Source organism: Sphaeramia orbicularis, chromosome 16, assembly GCF_902148855.1.
Source record: "Sphaeramia orbicularis chromosome 16, fSphaOr1.1, whole genome shotgun sequence".
Lineage (NCBI taxonomy): Eukaryota > Metazoa > Chordata > Actinopteri > Kurtiformes > Apogonidae > Sphaeramia > Sphaeramia orbicularis.
This window is the reverse complement of record NC_043972.1, coordinates 7,403,216-7,421,767: the sequence shown is the minus strand read 5'-3', so window position 1 is coordinate 7,421,767 and position 18,552 is coordinate 7,403,216. Positions and strand designations below refer to the sequence as shown.

Sequence of the window (18,552 nt, the reverse complement as noted above, 5' to 3'; positions counted from 1 at the left end):
AATAACAAACTAATCAACTTGTAGTTTTTCCCAAAATGGTGTTGTGTTTTTCTCCTTGGCTATCTAAAACATGTGTTTTAGATGGCTCAGAACATCCCTTACCCAGAATATCGAGTACAATTGAGACATGGCTGGGTTTTCTCATATAAAATGTACAATAATATAAAAGCAATAAAATAGAAAATAAAAGGTTCAGTGTGTAAGATTTAGAAGGCTATAATTACAGAAATGGAACATAATATTCATAATGTTTTCATTGCTTCACGATCATAATGTCCATTGTGTTATGTAGTAATTCCAGAGGCAGTAGGTCTCATGTTTCAACAGTACTTCCTCTTCCTCCTGTGAATGGCATCCAGTGTAAAGGTGCATTATATCACCTGTGGACCACTATTAATGTCACAGTGACTAAACAAACCAAGCACTGACTAATGTTAGTATTTTTTGCAGCCACTATGGAGAAGCTGAAGGTGGGGATGCTCAGTTGGTCATTGCTAGATTTCAGTAAATGTTACACACTGAACTTTTTGCGTTGTATATTGTTTAGAACCAGTCGGTCAACAGAGAGTGCAGCTGTTGTTTTGACTTGCAGCCTCACCGTTTTCACTCTCATTAGTGTTGTTTGGCCTTGTAGTGGTGTGATTCACTAACCCGCACTCCTGCCTGGATAAATCTGATGTGAAAGACAAAACAGGACAATGTGGTGATGAGTTGACAAACCGATTAAACACGCCCCCTTGATGTTCTTTCTTGATTCCTCCTCCTCTCCCCTGAAGGTGCCAGCAGTGTCCCTGCCTTCTTTTCAGAGGATGACTCCCAGTCCAATGACTCCAGTGACTCCGACAGCAGCAGCAGCCAGAGTGACGATGTCGACCAGGAGACATTCCTCCTGGATGAGCCGTTGGAAAGGACGACCAGCGCTTCCCACGCCAACAGCGCAGCCCAGGCCCCTCGATCCATGCAGTGGGCGGTCAGAAACACCCCAAGCCAACGGGCCACTGGGAGCACACCCTCCAGCACCTCCACTCCTGCAGGTCAGTGAGACTTCATCTCCTCTGTTTGGATCTGATTTTCTGTTGTATTCCGATGATGAACTCCACAGAGATGGCGTATGTTAAGTTACATATGTTTTCCACAGCGAGCTCCACAGGTCTGATCTACATCGACCCTACCAACCTTCGTCGTTCTAGTGCAATTAGCTCCAGTGCAGCTGCAGCAGCAGCTGCTTTGGAGGCCAGCAACTCCAGCAGCTACTTGACATCTGCCAGCAGCCTGGCCCGGGCCTACAGCATCGTCATCAGACAGATCTCAGACCTCATGAGCCTCATTCCCAAGTACAACCATCTGGTCTACTCCCAGTATCCTGCTGCCGTAAAACTGACCTACCAGGATGCAGTCAACCTGCAGGTATGACATAGGAACTTAACAGAAGTGCACTGTTCTACTGAGGCACTAATACAGAAAATATATATAAAAAAATGTTACGTTGACTAATGTGATTAGATCATACCAAATCTCTCTTATGTTAACATGAATATATATTTAAACTGTAGTTGAACTTTATGGTATCCATCACATTTGGAAGTGGTTGACAGTTTTTTGAGTAAGAAAGTAATGTTTTATCCTGTGTTGAACCAGAACTACGTCGAAGAAAAACTCATTCCCACCTGGAACTGGATGGTGTCTATCATGGATTCCACCGAGGCTCAGCTGCGATATGGGTCAGCCCTCTCCTCTGCTGGAGACCCCGGCCACCCCAGTCACCCCCTCCACGCTTCCCAGCACTCAGCTCGCAGGGAACGCATGACTGCCCGGGAAGAGGCTAGTCTCCGCACCCTAGAAGGACGAAGGTACAAGAAAAGACCATTATAGAAAGAAGAATCGCTGCAAGAAGTGCTGCGTCCAGGTCTACACTGGCCTGTTTTGGTCATGTTAGAAATGTTCTCACTGCTTTATGTGCTTTTTATTTCAGGAGAGCGGCCACTCTACTGACAGCTCGTCAAGGCATGATGTCAGCACGCGGTGACTTCTTAAACTATGCTTTGTCATTAATGCGCTCCCATAATGACGAGCATTCCGATGTGCTTCCTGTGCTGGACGTTTGCTCCTTGAAACACGTGGCTTACGTTTTCCAGGCTCTTATCTATTGGATCAAGGCCATGAACCAACAGACTACTCTGGACACCCCACAGATGGATAGAAAGAGGTGACTAAAAATGAAGCAATATGCTGCCTTCACATTAAAAAACTGAGAATTATTAATTAATTATTAAGAGGCTGCATATTATAACTAATCCTCTGGCTTTTCCACATATTCCTCTACAATTACTGTTTAACCTGAAGTACCTTCATATTTATCTGATAGTCAGTGGAAATCACTAGATGTTTTCTTTTCCTTACGGTACTTGAATTTAATCACAGTTTCTCTAATTTTGTTTCCATTATTTTATCTTACAAAACAAACCGCAAGAAAAGTTGTCTGGGCCTTTCTGACTTTTATTAACCATTTTATCTTTCCTTTGCAGGAATCGTGAGATTTTGGAATTGGGTTTGGACAATGAGGATTCTGAGCATGAGAATGATGAGGACACAAATCAAAGTAAGTCACATCAAATAGGTTTACAAAGGGATCTAGTAAATCAAAGTTAATAGTGTAAATATTTATAAGAACCGATTAACATACTGCTTGTCCCATTGCAGGTTCAACTCTGCAGGACAAAGACGAGGACCCAGTTCCAGCTGAAACTGGTCAGAACCATCCCTTCTTCCGTCGCTCTGACTCCATGACCTTCCTGGGCTGCATCCCACCCAACCCGTTCGACGTCCCTCTAGCTGAGGCCATTCCACTTGCAGACCAGCCCCACCTCCTGCAGGTCAGAGCTTTGGCTTCTTGGATGACTCCCCACTGCTTCCACGCTCCACATTTTTGTTTTTTTTTGTATCTGTTAATTTATTCAGCCTTTATTAAATCTCGAAAAATATGTTGAGGTAAAAGCCACATTTACATTGTAGACAAGTAACAATAAGGGTAAAATGATGAAAAGGTAAGTCTGTAATATATAAAAAAAAAATCAAAGCACTAACAACTTCGATAAAAAAGTAATTGGAAAAAAGATAAATTTGTCAAACAATTAAAATGATTTAGAATAATTAAATTGGTTAAAATAAAAGCCATATGAATTGGCTTAAACAAGAACAGCAGAAGTAAAATATAGTGAAACTAAAAATTTTAATCGTCCTAGAAGTAACGAAACTTGTTCTGTGTTCTTCTCCCAAGTTGTACCATTACTATGGCAGTTGGTGAAAAATCATGTATTATTGGATAATGAAATGGAAATATTCTCTCTTTCCTGCCCTGATGATACCCATAGTTGGTACTTTTAACAGGTTGAACAGGGTTGGTTGTACAGCTGTGTGACTTAAAGTGAAAGATGTCAGTTGACTACACAGTAAAAAATGTTAATGTCTCTGTTTTGTCTCGCCTCGCAGCCTAATGCCAGGAAGGAGGATCTGTTCGGCCGTCCCTCTCAGGGCTTGTACTCCTCCTCGTACATGGCAACCAAAGGCTTGGCCGAGGCGAGCATGGACAGGAACTGCCTGGAGGTAAACATGGGCTCCTCTCTCCCCTCCCCTTCTCAGGTATACCACCCCTCTTCACTGGACAAACACGCTGGCAGCTGTGCTCTAATATCCACAAATGACTGCCGCCATATAAACTCTGAAGGAACTGCACTTTAACAAATTATCTCAAAAATATCCAGGTTCATTATGTCCTATTCATAGTTTTCAGTGTTTTAGAGAGCATTGGGGATTCTGAATAGGAATAAATAATGCCACTACTGGAAAGTCTTTTCTGCTTACAATCATATGTGGATGTTGGATCACAGCCTGTGTTCTGTGTCCCATTTCCATATTTCCATTCTTTAATCACCACACTGTCATCATCTAACACTTACATGTGTTCATGCTACTAAAGAAAAACTCTGAACTGCCCTCAAACAGATCCTGCCCACTAAGATGTCGTACTCAGCCAACCTGAAGAATGTGATGAGTATGGAAACTGGCCAGCGGAGCCCTGAGAACCAGTCTCTGGCGGAGCAGGAGCTGGAGGCTTCAAAACCCGGCCCTTCACCCCACGACCTCGCCGCTCAGCTGAAGAGCACCCTCCTCGCCGAGATCGGCCTCACTGAGAGCGATGGACCTCCCCTCCCATCATTTAGGTAAATGCCAAATCCACGTATGCCTTTTCAATATTAAGACAAAGACTTGACGCTATGCATCAATATGTTTGTTTATCTTTAACGTGTTGTTTCTTGCGTTTGCCCAGACCTCACTGTAGCTTCATGGGGATGATGATTTCACATGACATGCTACTGGGCCGCTGGCGTCTCTCACTGGAACTGTTTGGCCGTGTCTTTATGGAGGATGTGGGAGCTGAGCCTGGATCGGTATGTTTTTCATCTCTCCGTTACCAAACTCTCTGCAAATGTTACACAAATGCACACGTGCACACACACGCCCAGAAGAATTGGAACCACTCATGCGTTCCCCTGGTGTCTTTGTCCTGCTACAGTATCTACTTGTGTTTCTTCCGTAGTCTGTAATTCCTGAGGATAATGTTTGATTTGTAAAATGTTCCACTTTCCTCATCAAGTATATTTGATTTTGTACCATTTTGTGCTCACTGGAGTAAAATCAGCTTAAGTGAACTTGCAAGTGGCCCAGTCCCACTTTTATATTTACTATATTTAATCTTATATTTAAACAGGTCTCATTGAGATCTGAATCTCTGTCATGTGAGAACGTTAATGTTGCAGGTTTTCATTGAGTTTCTTGTATTTTAGATTCTCACTGAGCTTGGCGGCTTTGAAGTGAAAGAGTCCAAATTCCGCCGGGAGATGGAGAAGCTAAGAAACCTGCAGTCCCGTGACCTGGCCCTGGAGGTGGATCGAGATCGGGACCAGCTAATACAACAGACCATGCGTCAGTTAAATACGCACTTTGGCAGACGCTGCACAACCACACCCATGGCCGTCCACCGAGTGAAAGTCACCTTCAAAGATGAGCCAGGCGAAGGCAGCGGCGTAGCCCGCAGCTTCTACACAGCCATCGCCCTGGCCCTCCTGTCCAATGATAAGCTGCCCAATCTGGACTGTGTACAAAGTGTCAGCAAGGGCATGCAGGCCAGCAGTACGTGTCATCACGATTACAATTCAAGTATGACAATACATAGAACCTCATTGTTAATGTTTACTGGTATTTTGTGATAAGAGCAGATATCACATGCAGAAAACAGATATTTTACAGGAAAGAAGTGACATTCAAAGTCAACCTGTTGTGTTTGATGTGTAGATCTAATGCAGCGACTGAGGAACAGAGATAGAGAAAGAGAGAGAAGAAGTGGAGGCCTTCGAGCAGGATCTCGGAGAGACCGAGACAGGTACACTTTACTTAGTGTAGACTCCCCCTTAAAAATAACGTCAGTCACCAGAGACCAGCTTTGATTTGATTCTTAACTTGTGTTTGTGTGTTACAGAGACTCGAGGAGACAGCTGTCCATAGACACCAGGCCTTTCAGGCCTTCGTCAGAGGGAAACCCCAGTGATGAGCCCGACCCCCTCCCTGCACACAGACAAGCCCTGGGGGAAAGACTCTACCCACGCGTTCATGCAATGCAGCCGGTAATAGGATTTCTGAAACTTACAGCATTAAAACTAAATATTGAATCAAAAACAGGCCAATACATCCTGAGTATTAATATTAACCACACTGACTTCCCACTGTAACTACTCAGACCACTGTTTGTTTACATAGTGAATATCTGACTGGAATGATTGAAGACCATTAGGGAGTTCTTAAGAATTTACTGTTTTCTTGATCATTCTGAGACCAATTGTTTCTTTGCCTTGGCAGGCATTTGCCAGTAAAATCACAGGCATGTTGCTGGAGCTGTCACCTGCCCAGCTGCTGCTGCTGCTCGCTAGCGAAGATTCCCTCAGAGCCCGAGTAGAAGAGGCCATGGAGCTTCTCATAGCACATGGAAGGTAAAAAAAAATACTGGATTCAACATATGAACAAAGACACATCGTTGCCTCTTTTTTTATGTTGTGTTCAAGTTTTAGTGATTCACTCTAAACTACATCAAAATGATTTTGGCACTGAACCCCACGAATCATGACATATCATGAACGCTTAAAGCCATCTTTATAAACTAATCTCTTTTTCTCCACAGGGAAAATGGTGCTGACAGTATACTGGACCTGGGTCTCCTGGAGGCTCCAGAGAAAGCACAAGTAAGCAAAACATCGGTTTACACTCAGTACTTTTTAACTAAATTACTAACTCATAATCCTGAAACATCTGGGCTCTCCGAATGCCATGTATTCCTTTTTTGATACCTGTTCATCATGAATGCCGCTTGTAAACAACCTCTCTTTCTTGAATTTTTCTCATTACTTATGTGCAACTACAGCAGCAGGAAAACCGTAAGCGCCATGGTTCAACTCGCAGCGTGGTCGACATGGAGCTGGATGACCCAGATGATGGTGATGACAACGCTCCTCTCTTCTACCAGCCAGGAAAACGAGGCTTCTACTCTCCTCGGCCTGGCAAGAACACAGAGGCCAGACTGAACTGTTTCCGTAACATTGGCAGGTAATGACTTGTCCTTGTATATGACACAGTAAAAGAAGACACATAATAGCAAAGGATTCAAAGGTGCATCATCTTCTTTACAGGATACTGGGGTTGTGTCTGCTGCAGAATGAACTCTGTCCAATCACGTTGAACAGACATGTCATTAAAGTGCTGCTTGGGAGGAAGGTAAGAAAAGGACACTGTTTTTGTGTTGATCATCCTTCTTGTGTAACTCTGTATCTTACAAAACTCTGAATGTGCTTGCTGTCTTTGTTACTTCAGGTGAACTGGCATGACTTTGCGTTCTTTGACCCGGTCATGTATGAGAGTCTGCGGCAGCTCATTCGCCATTCACAGGCTGGGGAAGCAGATGCAGTATTTGCTGCCATGGACCTGGCCTTCGCCATCGACCTCTGCAAAGAGGAGGGGGCTGGACAGGTAATGGCCGACGTCATCATTGTCACAATACTAGGTTTAGACTGTTCAGACACTACACCTATTTTTCTGAAATGGAACATTAAGAACGCTGTTAGTCTTTGGTTTTGTATTTATCTCCCGATTTCACAACAGTATGTAGTCTCACTGGTGAAAGCATTTTACCAGAGCCTGATCAAAGTAAATTCCTCATCTGGCAGTTGCTCTAACCTAACTGTATATAACAGTGTATTAGGAAAAAAATGCACAATGTGCTGGTATTGAACATGAAATTGGATGGAGGACATCCATTAGGAACGCTTACCGGAAGTCAGGATTTATTATGAATTTGTTGATCTGCCAATTATAACATTTATGCAGTTATTGCAGTCAGATTTCAGATTAAAATTTACCATAATCAGTTCATGTTACTGACTCAGATTGCTGAAACCTTGTTGTCCCTGTTCCAGGTGGAGCTTCTGTCTGGGGGGGTCAACATGCCTGTAACTCCTCTCAACGTGTATGAGTATGTGAGGAAATACGCCGAGCACAGAATGCTGGTAGTGGCTGAGCAGCCTCTCCATGTGAGTCCGAAACCAGAAAACATGTCAGGGCTTTTTTCTCATTTAGAGCAGAATATGCATTCATGCTAATCTGTTTGTGTTTTAAAGGCGATGAGGAAGGGTTTACTGGATGTTCTACCTAAGAACGCCCTGGAAGACCTGACTGCTGAGGACTTCAGGCTGCTTGTCAATGGCTGTGGAGAAGTCAATGTCCAAATGCTCATTAGTTTCACCTCCTTCAATGATGAGTCTGGTATGTTGTACTGTATATATGTTCTCTGAACAGTTTTTTCATTTGTTCCTGTCGACATTTATGGCTGTGCGTATTTTTGTTACACACTAAAGCTTGTGTTCATCCAACAGGGGAAAATGCAGATAAACTGCTCCAGTTTAAACGCTGGTTTTGGTCCATAGTTGAGAAGATGAGTATGACTGAGAGGCAGGATCTGGTACGTGTCTTAGACGATCTTTTTTAAAAACAAGGAACTTCCATGAATGTGGTTCTCAGTGCTTCCAGTATTAGAATAAATTCCATGCACTCCACTCTGACACACTTTTTGTTGCACAACTTTCTTACACAAGACACCAATGAGTAATCTGTTGTATTAATTGGAAATTAAAAAATTAAACCAAGAGCACTTCAGTCAGGTTTCAGTTCTCTGATTTCTCTCTCCAGCTGGATTTCATTCATTTGCACGCTGACCCACCCACAGTGAACATTTATGCTAGAGCTGAACAAAAGTCATACTGTATGTGTCCTTTTTTTATGAGTTTGAAGGAAAAACAGTGTTTGATAAAGCTTTGTTCTGGGTCACGGAAGCCATTTTCCTTTTCAATCTGGTATGAATGCTAGAAAAAAAAAACTTCAGCACACACGATTTTAAAGTGTAACTGAGCTCCTCTTCCGCCTCCTCAGGTGTACTTCTGGACCTCCAGTCCATCTCTCCCAGCCAGTGAGGAGGGTTTTCAGCCGATGCCCTCCATCACCATCCGGCCTCCAGACGACCAGCACCTCCCCACGGCCAACACGTGCATCTCGCGTCTTTACGTGCCACTCTATTCTTCAAAACAAATACTCAAACAGAAACTCCTGCTAGCCATTAAGACCAAGAATTTTGGTTTTGTGTAGAGGTTCGACTGAAAACAATTTAAAAAAGGAAAAAAAGAAAAAACATGTTTACTGTTGTGTAATATTTACCTAGCTCCATTTTTGTAGATTTATTTTTTGTCTATACAATTTTATGAAATTCGATATACTGTCGCTATCTCCCCAGGCGGTAATATTTGTTTGTGTTGTGAACACAAACAGCTTGTTATTTTTATTTCTATTTTTATTGGGGTTTTTTGTGTTCATGAAGAAGAGGTATACGGTCCAGAACATTCCTGTATTGGCACTGTAAAATATAAAGCCCCCAGCTCTGCTCTATTGGCTTAAACCTTTGCTTCCCAGGAATTTGGTTTGACAGAAAACTGTCTGCCGAAACCCAGCCAAAGATGACAGCAGTAGAAATATTTAAAAGAAGAAAAGATGAAGACACACTGTGATTATCTTTTTTTTTTTTCCTTCCCTAGAAAAGTACTATCACTGACTGACAGTTCACTGCTGCCTTTGTGGAAAGTCCTTTTTTCTTGTACAGGGGGAGTAGGGAATTTCAAAATAAACTTGGATGCAAATAACTTGTCTGGTTTTAATTTTTAAGTGTCTTGTTTTACATAGTGTTGAATAATTCTGGTAAAACTCATAAGTAGGTTGACTATCAGTTCTGTAAACCTACTTTTGATGGAACAAGTATTATTTTGATATACAGTATTTAGTGAATCTAATGCAGCAATGCTCAGTCTGTTAAAAATCACATTCCAGGTGCCCAGTGGGTGCAGTAAATGCAAACAGGGATATTATATGGACACTTAATTAGCTTTTAATTTATGGTAGTATAAACAATATTGGTCCCATTTCTCTTTTGTAAGTTTGAGAATCTATGAAGTGTCTTTCAGAACGCGCCATCATATTGGAGTTTATTTCCTATGAACGACCGTCTCGTTGCACATTATCCCCGGAAATAACACTATGTTAAACATGAATACAAACCCTTAATTTCTGGTGTTGATTTGAGTCTGTGTAATCTGTCCCGCCCTTTAGTGCTGCATTCAAATGCAGTAGAAATATCTATATCTCCATCAATCATGCTTTATGAAATTATTATTGCAACAGCGAAGCAAAACCAAACTACACGAGCGTAGCATAAATCACATTAGTGCGTCAGTTACATTTCATTCAAATTTTGCGGTTGGAAATCGCACCGCGTGATTTTGTGCGTGTGATGTCGAATGTGGAAGCTCCGTTCCCCCAGCGTCAGGGAAGGCGGCGCGTTTCGACCAGTCAAAACGGAGCCATATGAGGTGAACCTGCTGCACCGCGGTCACACTCAACTAAACGCATTGTGCTGGTCAGCTAACGGTTATCTGAGGATGGTATCAGCTAGCTGCTCTGCTAGTTAGCTCGCTAGTTTAGTCACAGGGAAGTTTACTGGGTTTAGGTAGATAGGTAGTTTGCTAGCTGGCTATCTAGCTAGGCCGATGCTGCTGGCGGAGGAGGGGACGCATTTATTGTTATCCATAATGTCGAGCTCGTCCCGTTATTTTTAGCTAGCACTGCAGGCTAGCGCGGCTAATAGCAGCAAGCAAAGCGTGACTAATCGGTCTGTTAGAAAAACAATAGAAATGGAGCAGTGGCAGGACGCGGCCTCTCAGCAGCTCAAGCTCATTTCCAACCGCCTGAACGAACTCCTATCCACAGGGCTGGACTGGCTGCGCTCCGAGCTCGGCGTGGATTTGCGGCTGAAGCCTGAGCTTATTCCGCCATGGGTGATCCTCTTAGCGGCATGTTCCGGGCTGGTGCTGATGGTCGCTCTGTGGGCCTCAGCCTGCCGGACTCTGTTCAAGAAACGCCCCGCTATACACGCCTCGGACGACGGGGTGGAGGTTAAGAGAGGTGTTAGCAAACCAGTCAAATCAGAAGAGCCGAAGAAAAAGAAGAAGAAGGCGGAAAAGGTGAAGGGAATGAGCCTGTACCGGTCTGTAGCTTCTTAACCTTACACTTAGCTAGGCTAGCTGTCATGCTAATGCCCCATTGACAGCTGTAGCTTGTTACTACACTGGGGTAATGTCTGACATGGGTAATGTTTAACACTGCCTCACAGGAACACGGAAGGAATTTTTTTCATGACTTTCTACATCTAATCTTAATTTATTCATTTTAGAAAGCCCAGCCAAATGGGAGAGCTGTGGTTGAGCCACAGGAAGAAGCCATAGTGTCTGAAGAGATAGTGCCACATCACCAGCCTCCCCCACCAGAAGTCAAGACCGAGAAGGTTGCAGAGGTAATTTACTGTACCATAGAGCTGGCAAGCCTGGACATCTTTATTTGTCTCTGTACTTTTTGAGTGGGCTCTGCTTGGCAGCTGCGTCAGTCATTTAAGGAATCCTCTTCAATGAATGAAAACCCCCATGCTTCCTCACTGTCATACTGCAGTGATGTAACTTGTGCAGCTGGCAGTGTAAGGTTACAATTCTAAACCTGCAGAAGCAGCATAGTCCTGAAGGATGACTCCTGAGTGAAGGCAACACAAGAAGCAGGCCTTCATTGAAATCTTATAAGATACCACACATTAACATCACCTATGGCCCTACATTTGCTTTATTAAAACAATTATACACAAGGAAATGTTTACAATAGTGGTATGTAACAGATTTTCTAACCCTTGGAGTGGACAGTGTGTAGTTTCACTTATAAATAGATGTGGTTTGGACATGCTGGTTTGATGGACTGTCCATGATTCAGAATACCTGGGATTTGTGTCTCCACTTTTAGGTTTTCAAAGTGAAGTTTCTCTCTTTCATTTCTTTCTTTCTATACTCATTCTCACTACTGCAGGGCATTTTTTTCCCTGGAAGTTTTCTTACTTAGTGCCCATTGTTTTGTCTTCTTACAGTCAAAGAAATCTAAGAAGAAGGCCAAACAGGCAGTAAAGGAGACAAAGCCAGTATCTACAGATAGCAAGGAACCAGAAGAAGGTGAATGTTATTATACTCAGAATCTTACCATCTAAGACACATTATTATACTGTATTCTACCTAATGAATGGCTTGTGTATGTATTCTCTCATGCAATTCAATGTGACCTTTGTTAGAATTTGACTTATAATTGAAAGTCTGACCCTTTTTGCTGAACACAGTCTCTACATTGCCTGTTGTTCTCCATCTTGCCTAATCCATTCCATATTTCCTCACTAATCCCATAATAAACCCTTTGTGGTGTTTTGCAACTAATTCCACACCCCACACTCACTCTTAATTTTCAGGCACGTGGGAAACCAAGGTCAGCAACAAGGAGAAGCGTGAGCAACGCAAGAAGGACAAGAGTTCCAGCGATGGCTCGGCGAGTCCTGGAGGCGGGGACACACCTGTGAGCACCCCCCCAGAGCAGCCCAAGGCCACTGCGACCCCCCCACTGGCAACACAGAAGAAGAAGAAAGGAGGTGAGGAAGTTGTATGCATTATGTGATTAACTTTGTTGTGTCAAATCAAATGAAATTTTATTTATATAGTGCCAAATCATAACAAAAGTTATCTCATGACGTTTTACATATCGAGTTGGTCGAAACCAGACTCTAAGCCAATTTACAGAAACCCAACAGAATCCTCCAGGAGCAAACACTTGTGACTGTGCCGAGGAAAAACTTCCTTTTAACAGGCAGAAACCTCGAAGTATTATGATGAATGAGGTTACTGTTGTAAAAGAAGTAAGGAAAACTGTGAGAGAACATTTTTGTGAAAGGAAATGAAAACTAAGCTTCAAAAAAGACATAACTGGAAGGGCACTGTGTAGCTACAAACTGAAATGAACTAAAATTCTTGTGATATCTTTTAGGTTTGTCTGGCACCCATCTTTTCTATTTATCTTGCGGAAGCTGTTAATGCCAAGATTTTAAAGATGACATTAGAGCTTTAATTGCACTGTACTTACTAATAATTACTTTTGAGTTTTACCCTGACAATTATCTGATAGGACAAAAACCACTAAAATAGGAACGTTAAAACTAAACTAAAATGCAAACCTAGTATAACCACACTGACAATGGCCCATCTTTGCAGGGGATTGTGTCTCTTTTGGTGTGTATATGTACATACAAAAGCTCCAGGCCTTCTTGATAAACAGCCTAATTTGGCATCTAGAGAGCGAGATTAGTGTTTTTCTGTGTAGTCTGTTGTTAAGTTCAGTTGGTCTCTTGTGGATGAGCTCACTATAAATAGGGGAATGCGAGTCTCAAGTGATAGGTCTCTTGTTAGTTCACAAACAGGCTTGTATGAGTCATGTACTTAACATATTGACCTATTCATCCTGTCCTCTCAGGAGAATCCACAAAAGTGAAGCCAGAAAAAGTGGAGGCTGTTGTGCCTAAAGGTAACTGTCAGCAGAAATTAATAATCCAGTGATTTATTTGTTGTTGTGCCATTTAAGTTGTGGTGTTTGAAGTTCACATGCTCCTTGGGTTAGTCTATATTGGATGTGCAGCCAACCTGATCTTAGTATCAAATGTCTGTGTGTCTATTAGTTAACAGGAGTGAACCGGCTGCAGTAAATGCTGCTGTGACTGACGTGGCCATGAAGGTTCCTCCTCAAACTGTGGCCCCACAGATGGCACACTGGACATCGAACCGAGAGACGGCATCACTGTGGGAGTCAGAGACTGATGGTAAATCTGTTACCTCAGAAATGCAGAAATGATACAATAATGAGATTTATTGGGTCAGCACTGTTGACTGAATAGATTTGTCAAGAACTCCTATTTTTTCATCCTATACTATTTCGTGTTTATTGTAAACTGTCATCAAGAGATTGATCAAAATTATTTGCACTTGGTTAAAAAAAGTTAGGTTTGAGCTGTAATTTAATTTTATTGTTTTTCTGCAGGATTAAATTTTAATCTGCATTAAATTCAGTCTTGCTTTTAAAAATGTTTTTGAAAAAGTTTTGTATTGATCTCATTGTATCAAAACTACAGATCAAAACCAACTGGCAAACTGTGCTGCCTGGTCAGAATTTATCGAGCAAAAAGAAAAAGCTGCTACGCGTAGACGTAGCAAGATAAAGTTGTATTTAGTATCGCATCATCAAATTCGTGTGGACAGTATGTGTCTTAAATCTGGTAAACTTTTTATTGAGCTGTCATGCGTGTGTGTTCTAGGGTCGTGGACTGTGATTAAGACTGGGATGCAGCCAACTGATCTAAATCTGGTCTCCTTCAGTGGACTTGGAGTTCCTACTACTGGTAAGAAAACCTTGTAAATGACGGATGTAAACTGGTAAAGTGAGTATTCTCCTAAGCGTCCCTTACACTGGTGCTGTCCTGTGTTTCTGCAGAGCCCCAGCCTGTCGGTGACATGGCCTGGCTGAGTCAGCCTAGAGTCGATGACGAATGGTCTGGCCTCAGTAAGGATCACACACAGCCTTCTGTCTTTATCCAGCTCTGTTTAACTTTCACAGAACTTTCTTCCCACAATAGTCCTTCACTGTAGTGATTATCTTCTAACTTGGATGCTTTGGTTTTCCAGACGGTGGTTCAGTTGACCCCAGTTCGGACTGGAACGCCCCTGTTGAGGTCTGGGGCAACTATGAGGAGCCCTCTCCTGAGCCGACTCCTCCTCAGGAGCCACCGTGTTCTGAACCAGCCAGCACTAATCTGCTGATCGGAGCAGCTGTAAGTACGACCAGGCCAGGGATGAAACTTTGGTAAAAACTTAAAAAAATAACAATCCAGTAATTGTTGAGTCCTCTGGGTTTGGGCCCTGGAACAGCTGTCCTGGTTCACTCATGACTGTGTCCCTGTTGCTCATAGCTGTGACTCAGCAGAATACACCACTTCAGCATGCAGCCTCTTCAGGGTTATGGTTTTATTTTAAGAGTGTTACAAACCTAAACACTACATCCACACACTCTCCCATTTATTGTAGCTGGCCTCCCCTTAGGACTGCACAGTTCATTCTCAGCACATTTACGTAACTAATTGAGTGTGATTATTAACGTATGATATCATTATCAGTGTGTTTATTGGTCTGTGCTACTGTTATTCTTAATTAGTATCACCAGATGGCGCCAGAGTAAGACTTAAATCTTGAACTATGAATAGTGATTACGTTTACAGGGTATGACTTTCAGTCTGAGGTCTATGTAATGATTTACCAAAATCCAGAATGTCCAAACATTCAGTCATTTTCTGTATTTTTCTTTAAATTTTTTTCTGTTGTACAGGATGATGAAGAAGATGAGAAGGACAAGGGAGACACCTTGGCAGACGGGGCAGCTAAAACTAAAAAGAAGAAAAAGAAGAAGAAGAAGGCAGCTGAAGAGGGAGGGGCCCTTGGCCAGGTACCTGCAAATGAAATGGAGTTTTTCTCAGCAGCAAAAAATAGGGAGCGTTAAATGACCTGTCATTCACTGAAATTGTAGTAGTTGATGAAAACCACTGACCTGCAGAAAACAGAGCAGAAGTTTGCCAAATAGGAATTTCAGTTTTTGACAAGCTTAAGTAAATCGCTTTTGCCTTTGTTTTCTGTGAAGGTCGAGGAGCCGGACAAGGAGGCAGCGCCTGCAGCCTCAGCAAAGAAGCAGCCACCTGTTCAGGAAAACACTGCTGCCGTCCAGCCCATCAAGGCAGCTGCTGTTGAGGTCAGGAGTGTCAATATCGGAACCAGATCAGAGCAGAACTTCTGAGAGGGTTTCTCCTCTTTGTAGACCACACAACTGCTCCTACTGTTGTGTACGTAGTTCTTACATATGCAGCTCTTTGAATTACCGCTTTTCCTCTTTAGGTGAAACTGGAGCAACCAGTGACGAGGACCAAGGACAACATATCCCAGAAACCTCCTGTCACACAAGTGCCACTAAAGCCAACTGATGGAGAGCCCACTGCCAAGCAGAACAACCCTCCTGCTCCAACGCAACAAAGTAAGAACATCTGTGGGCATATTTTGAATGTTTTTACCTCTAAATATGAAATATTGGTGCTTAAAGAGGGTTTTGTGATATTTCTATTCGCAAAATTCAGAATGATCTGAAATTATAATTAGGGTGTTTAGAGAAGAGTTCTGACAGTTTGATGTTGGATATTGTAGAGATATGAACTGAATTTATTCACTACTGTCATGTCACTGAGTGTGTGTGACCACTAGAAGCAGTATTGAGTCGATCTGCCAGTATCTCAGTTACAAAAACTAAACCAAGATCAAGTTGAGGATGAAAACTGGTTCGACACAACTTTTAGAGTCAAAGAAAGAGATCAAAAATACAAGTACTACCTTTTGATATCACCACTGGACTCAGCTATAAATGAAAAGAATGGAGTTTGATGCTGAAATGACAGTGCTTCTTCTACATGGGTGAGTTTGAGTCTGAGGCTTATGTGGGTATAATTAAGGGTAAGGGTAGAAAGTGATTATGGGGTGTTATTATCTTTGCTAAGTTGCCATTTGCTTATCCACAGCTCAGGCTAAACTGACAGTTCTGACCTTGTTTGTTGGATTCCAAACAGATGTTTAGTTCAGCTACTGATAATACAAACTGTACAGAAAACAGAGGTGACTTGGTAATATTAAGACCTGGTGGTATTTTATTTGAAGGTGTATCCTGATGATACCATAATACAGATGTGTAGAAATGATGAACTTTATACTTTATTCAGTGAGTGATTCAGTCTGTGGATACATGGCATTGATTTACTGGTCGTTTTGCTCCTAACTGTGTTCTGGTAGCAGACTTCCACCGGCTGGCATCTAAAATTGGAAAAATTGAAGAAATTTTGGAATATAAAACTAGAACCACTTTAAATGTCAAAATGGTAGACACAATACTTTTCAGCTATTGTTGCAAACAAATAAAAAAAATAAAATAAAAACAGGCCTGAAATGGGTGGAAAATATGAAACCCAAATGTATATAATGCAGTTGAACTGTTCTGAACTCCAGTAGCAGAGAAACGGAGGCCTAAAAGCACAACAGGTCTACGACATTTGTCTGTTTTGGAGATGACTTAAAATACAGGTTTCTGGTCTGTGTCAGGCTTTTCAGAACCAAACCATGTCCATGAGACCGAAGTAAGTCCTCCTCAGAGAGAACTGTCATTCTCCTGCTCAGAATTAGCCTGTTTCGTTGTGGTGACTCCTCTGTGTTTCCTTCAAGCAGATGTCTTTCCTGTATTTGTACTGTGGACTTGCTTTAATGATAATAAAATGTGTTCATTCAAATAAACAATGGTGCATACTATGAAATGATGTGAATCTTTTATTGTCAAACCAACACTCAAAACCTGAGCCTCAACTTTCGTCAGATCTTTAGTCGCGTTAATAGGGGATATCTCTTCTTTGCACTCAGCCACTCAAATGTCTCATAATGAATCACCTGTCTACAGAGCTCTCTGACTAACCTCCCCCCTCCCCCTTTTGTTTTTCCACAGAGAAACCTGAGGAGAGCCAGGCGCCAAAACCAGCAAAGAAGAAGAAGGCAAGGCGAGAGACATGAGACCACATGAGTCCAATCTGCAGACCTCTGTATGCAAAAGACTTCATATCCTGTTTATGCAACACCTTTTTGTGACAAGAACTTTGAACCAAGGTCTATATGATGGACTTAACCTAAAACTGTCTGGAAAACGAAACAACTTTTCTACACGTTGAGTGTCAGCCGTCGGATCATTCAAAACTGAACCTAGATGCAGTGCAATCTAATGTAACGCGGTGTTAATGATTTTTAAGTATGCATTTGATACTCTGATTCTATCTTCTAATCTCACTGAATCAAATAACTGAAGGAGTTGTATTGTAGTAATTAGAGATGTAGAAAATACTGATCATGTTAAGAAAATTTGATGTTGTGGTGGCCAATGACTGGAGATTACTGTGCAGAGAAAGAAAACGCTCAAATTGCATCAGGACATAGAACACAGGGCCGTAACATGGAACTGGCCTTTGCTTTGCGGTCTTATTTTGCTCTTACATTTGTGAGCCATGATGGTGCAGAGGTGACTGCCTTTAGGTGAAATGGTAACACAGGGTGTAAACACTTGTGACATAAATACAGTAAAAGGGAATCACATTTCTACATTATGTGTAACTACAAACATTTCATCAACTCTCATCATCCGGTATGTCCCTCGTCTGATGTTGTAACGCAGTGTGTCGACTACGGTTTCCTTGCTGTTTTTCTATTTGTGACTGCTTTGTGACCACGGCCATTTGGGAGCCTGTGATCGTAGATGTACCATCGCAGTGTCATCAGCCTCCATGATTTTCCACCTGTGGTTGATTCAAAAGTCTTCAGAATCTTTTGTACAACCTGTTTGTAATAAAAGAAAAGCTAAAGCCATATGTAAAAAGACTAAATAAAGGCCAGTTTTTTAATAATTGGACTTATATGAGAAAGTATTTTACTGCACCAACCAGCGTCTTGTGCTTGAAGCCCACCTTCTCAATGATCCATAATATAAGGTTCCAAATTTGCCTTTTTGTCAGAACATTTCAGAATGATAAAGCTTACTGCTCTAAATTCCCAGTATTCTAGTTACTTAATATAGGAAGAAAGCAGCTTTTGGGATTTTTTTTAAATTTATTTATTTTTTTAAGTCTTCACCTGTAATGTCTAGATTAAGTGTTACATTTCAGCTTTCTCCAACATTCTGGAAGTGACCAGTTGCATTACATCATGGGTTTGATCCCCTCTGCCTGTCACAAGCTCCGGTGTTTATCAGTTGGATGAGAAACAGTCGTGTCAAGCTGGAGCAATTTACCACCATTTGACAGGAAGTAAGGGATTTTTTCCGTAAGAATAAAAGCACACACCCTATTTGAACTAAAAAATTCTAACTTATCTTGTTGCTGTGTAGAGA

General features: G+C 42.0%; 2 protein-coding genes across 6 annotated transcripts in view; both read left to right on the top strand.

The window, feature by feature from the left end:
* ubr5 (ubiquitin protein ligase E3 component n-recognin 5) overlaps positions 1-9,290 on the top strand; it is a 28,219-nt gene extending 18,929 nt beyond the window's left edge. The window contains exons 38-58 of one of the 5 annotated variants that reach the window (XM_030157649.1): positions 777-1,034; positions 1,139-1,407; positions 1,639-1,850; positions 1,973-2,206; positions 2,526-2,599; positions 2,701-2,873; positions 3,490-3,603; positions 4,003-4,220; positions 4,328-4,448; positions 4,845-5,190; positions 5,353-5,440; positions 5,537-5,681; positions 5,914-6,044; positions 6,233-6,293; positions 6,476-6,654; positions 6,738-6,822; positions 6,919-7,074; positions 7,521-7,634; positions 7,722-7,866; positions 7,977-8,062; positions 8,530-9,290. In XM_030157649.1, coding sequence (XP_030013509.1) covers positions 777-1,034; positions 1,139-1,407; positions 1,639-1,850; positions 1,973-2,206; positions 2,526-2,599; positions 2,701-2,873; positions 3,490-3,603; positions 4,003-4,220; positions 4,328-4,448; positions 4,845-5,190; positions 5,353-5,440; positions 5,537-5,681; positions 5,914-6,044; positions 6,233-6,293; positions 6,476-6,654; positions 6,738-6,822; positions 6,919-7,074; positions 7,521-7,634; positions 7,722-7,866; positions 7,977-8,062; positions 8,530-8,742 — 3,422 coding nt within the window. In that variant the 3' untranslated portion in view covers positions 8,743-9,290. Of the gene's footprint in view, positions 1-776; positions 1,035-1,138; positions 1,408-1,638; positions 1,851-1,972; positions 2,207-2,525; positions 2,600-2,700; positions 2,874-3,489; positions 3,640-4,002; positions 4,221-4,327; positions 4,449-4,844; positions 5,218-5,352; positions 5,441-5,536; positions 5,682-5,913; positions 6,045-6,232; positions 6,294-6,472; positions 6,655-6,737; positions 6,823-6,918; positions 7,075-7,520; positions 7,635-7,721; positions 7,867-7,976; positions 8,063-8,529 lie in introns of all 5 variants that reach the window. The other 4 variants (XM_030157648.1, XM_030157647.1, XM_030157645.1 and 1 more) reach the window with 4 other exon arrangements.
* Positions 9,291-9,939: 649 nt separating this feature from the next.
* LOC115435325 (protein LYRIC-like) lies at positions 9,940-18,075 on the top strand. Its single transcript, XM_030157652.1, has 13 exons — positions 9,940-10,664; positions 10,874-10,993; positions 11,606-11,687; positions 11,975-12,151; positions 13,027-13,077; positions 13,229-13,369; positions 13,862-13,945; positions 14,038-14,106; positions 14,229-14,374; positions 14,926-15,042; positions 15,235-15,342; positions 15,486-15,621; positions 17,125-18,075. Exons 1-13 carry the CDS (start codon positions 10,335-10,337, stop codon positions 17,187-17,189), a joined length of 1,626 nt encoding a protein of 541 aa, XP_030013512.1. The 5' UTR covers positions 9,940-10,334; the 3' UTR covers positions 17,190-18,075.
* Positions 18,076-18,552: the final 477 nt, after the last annotated feature.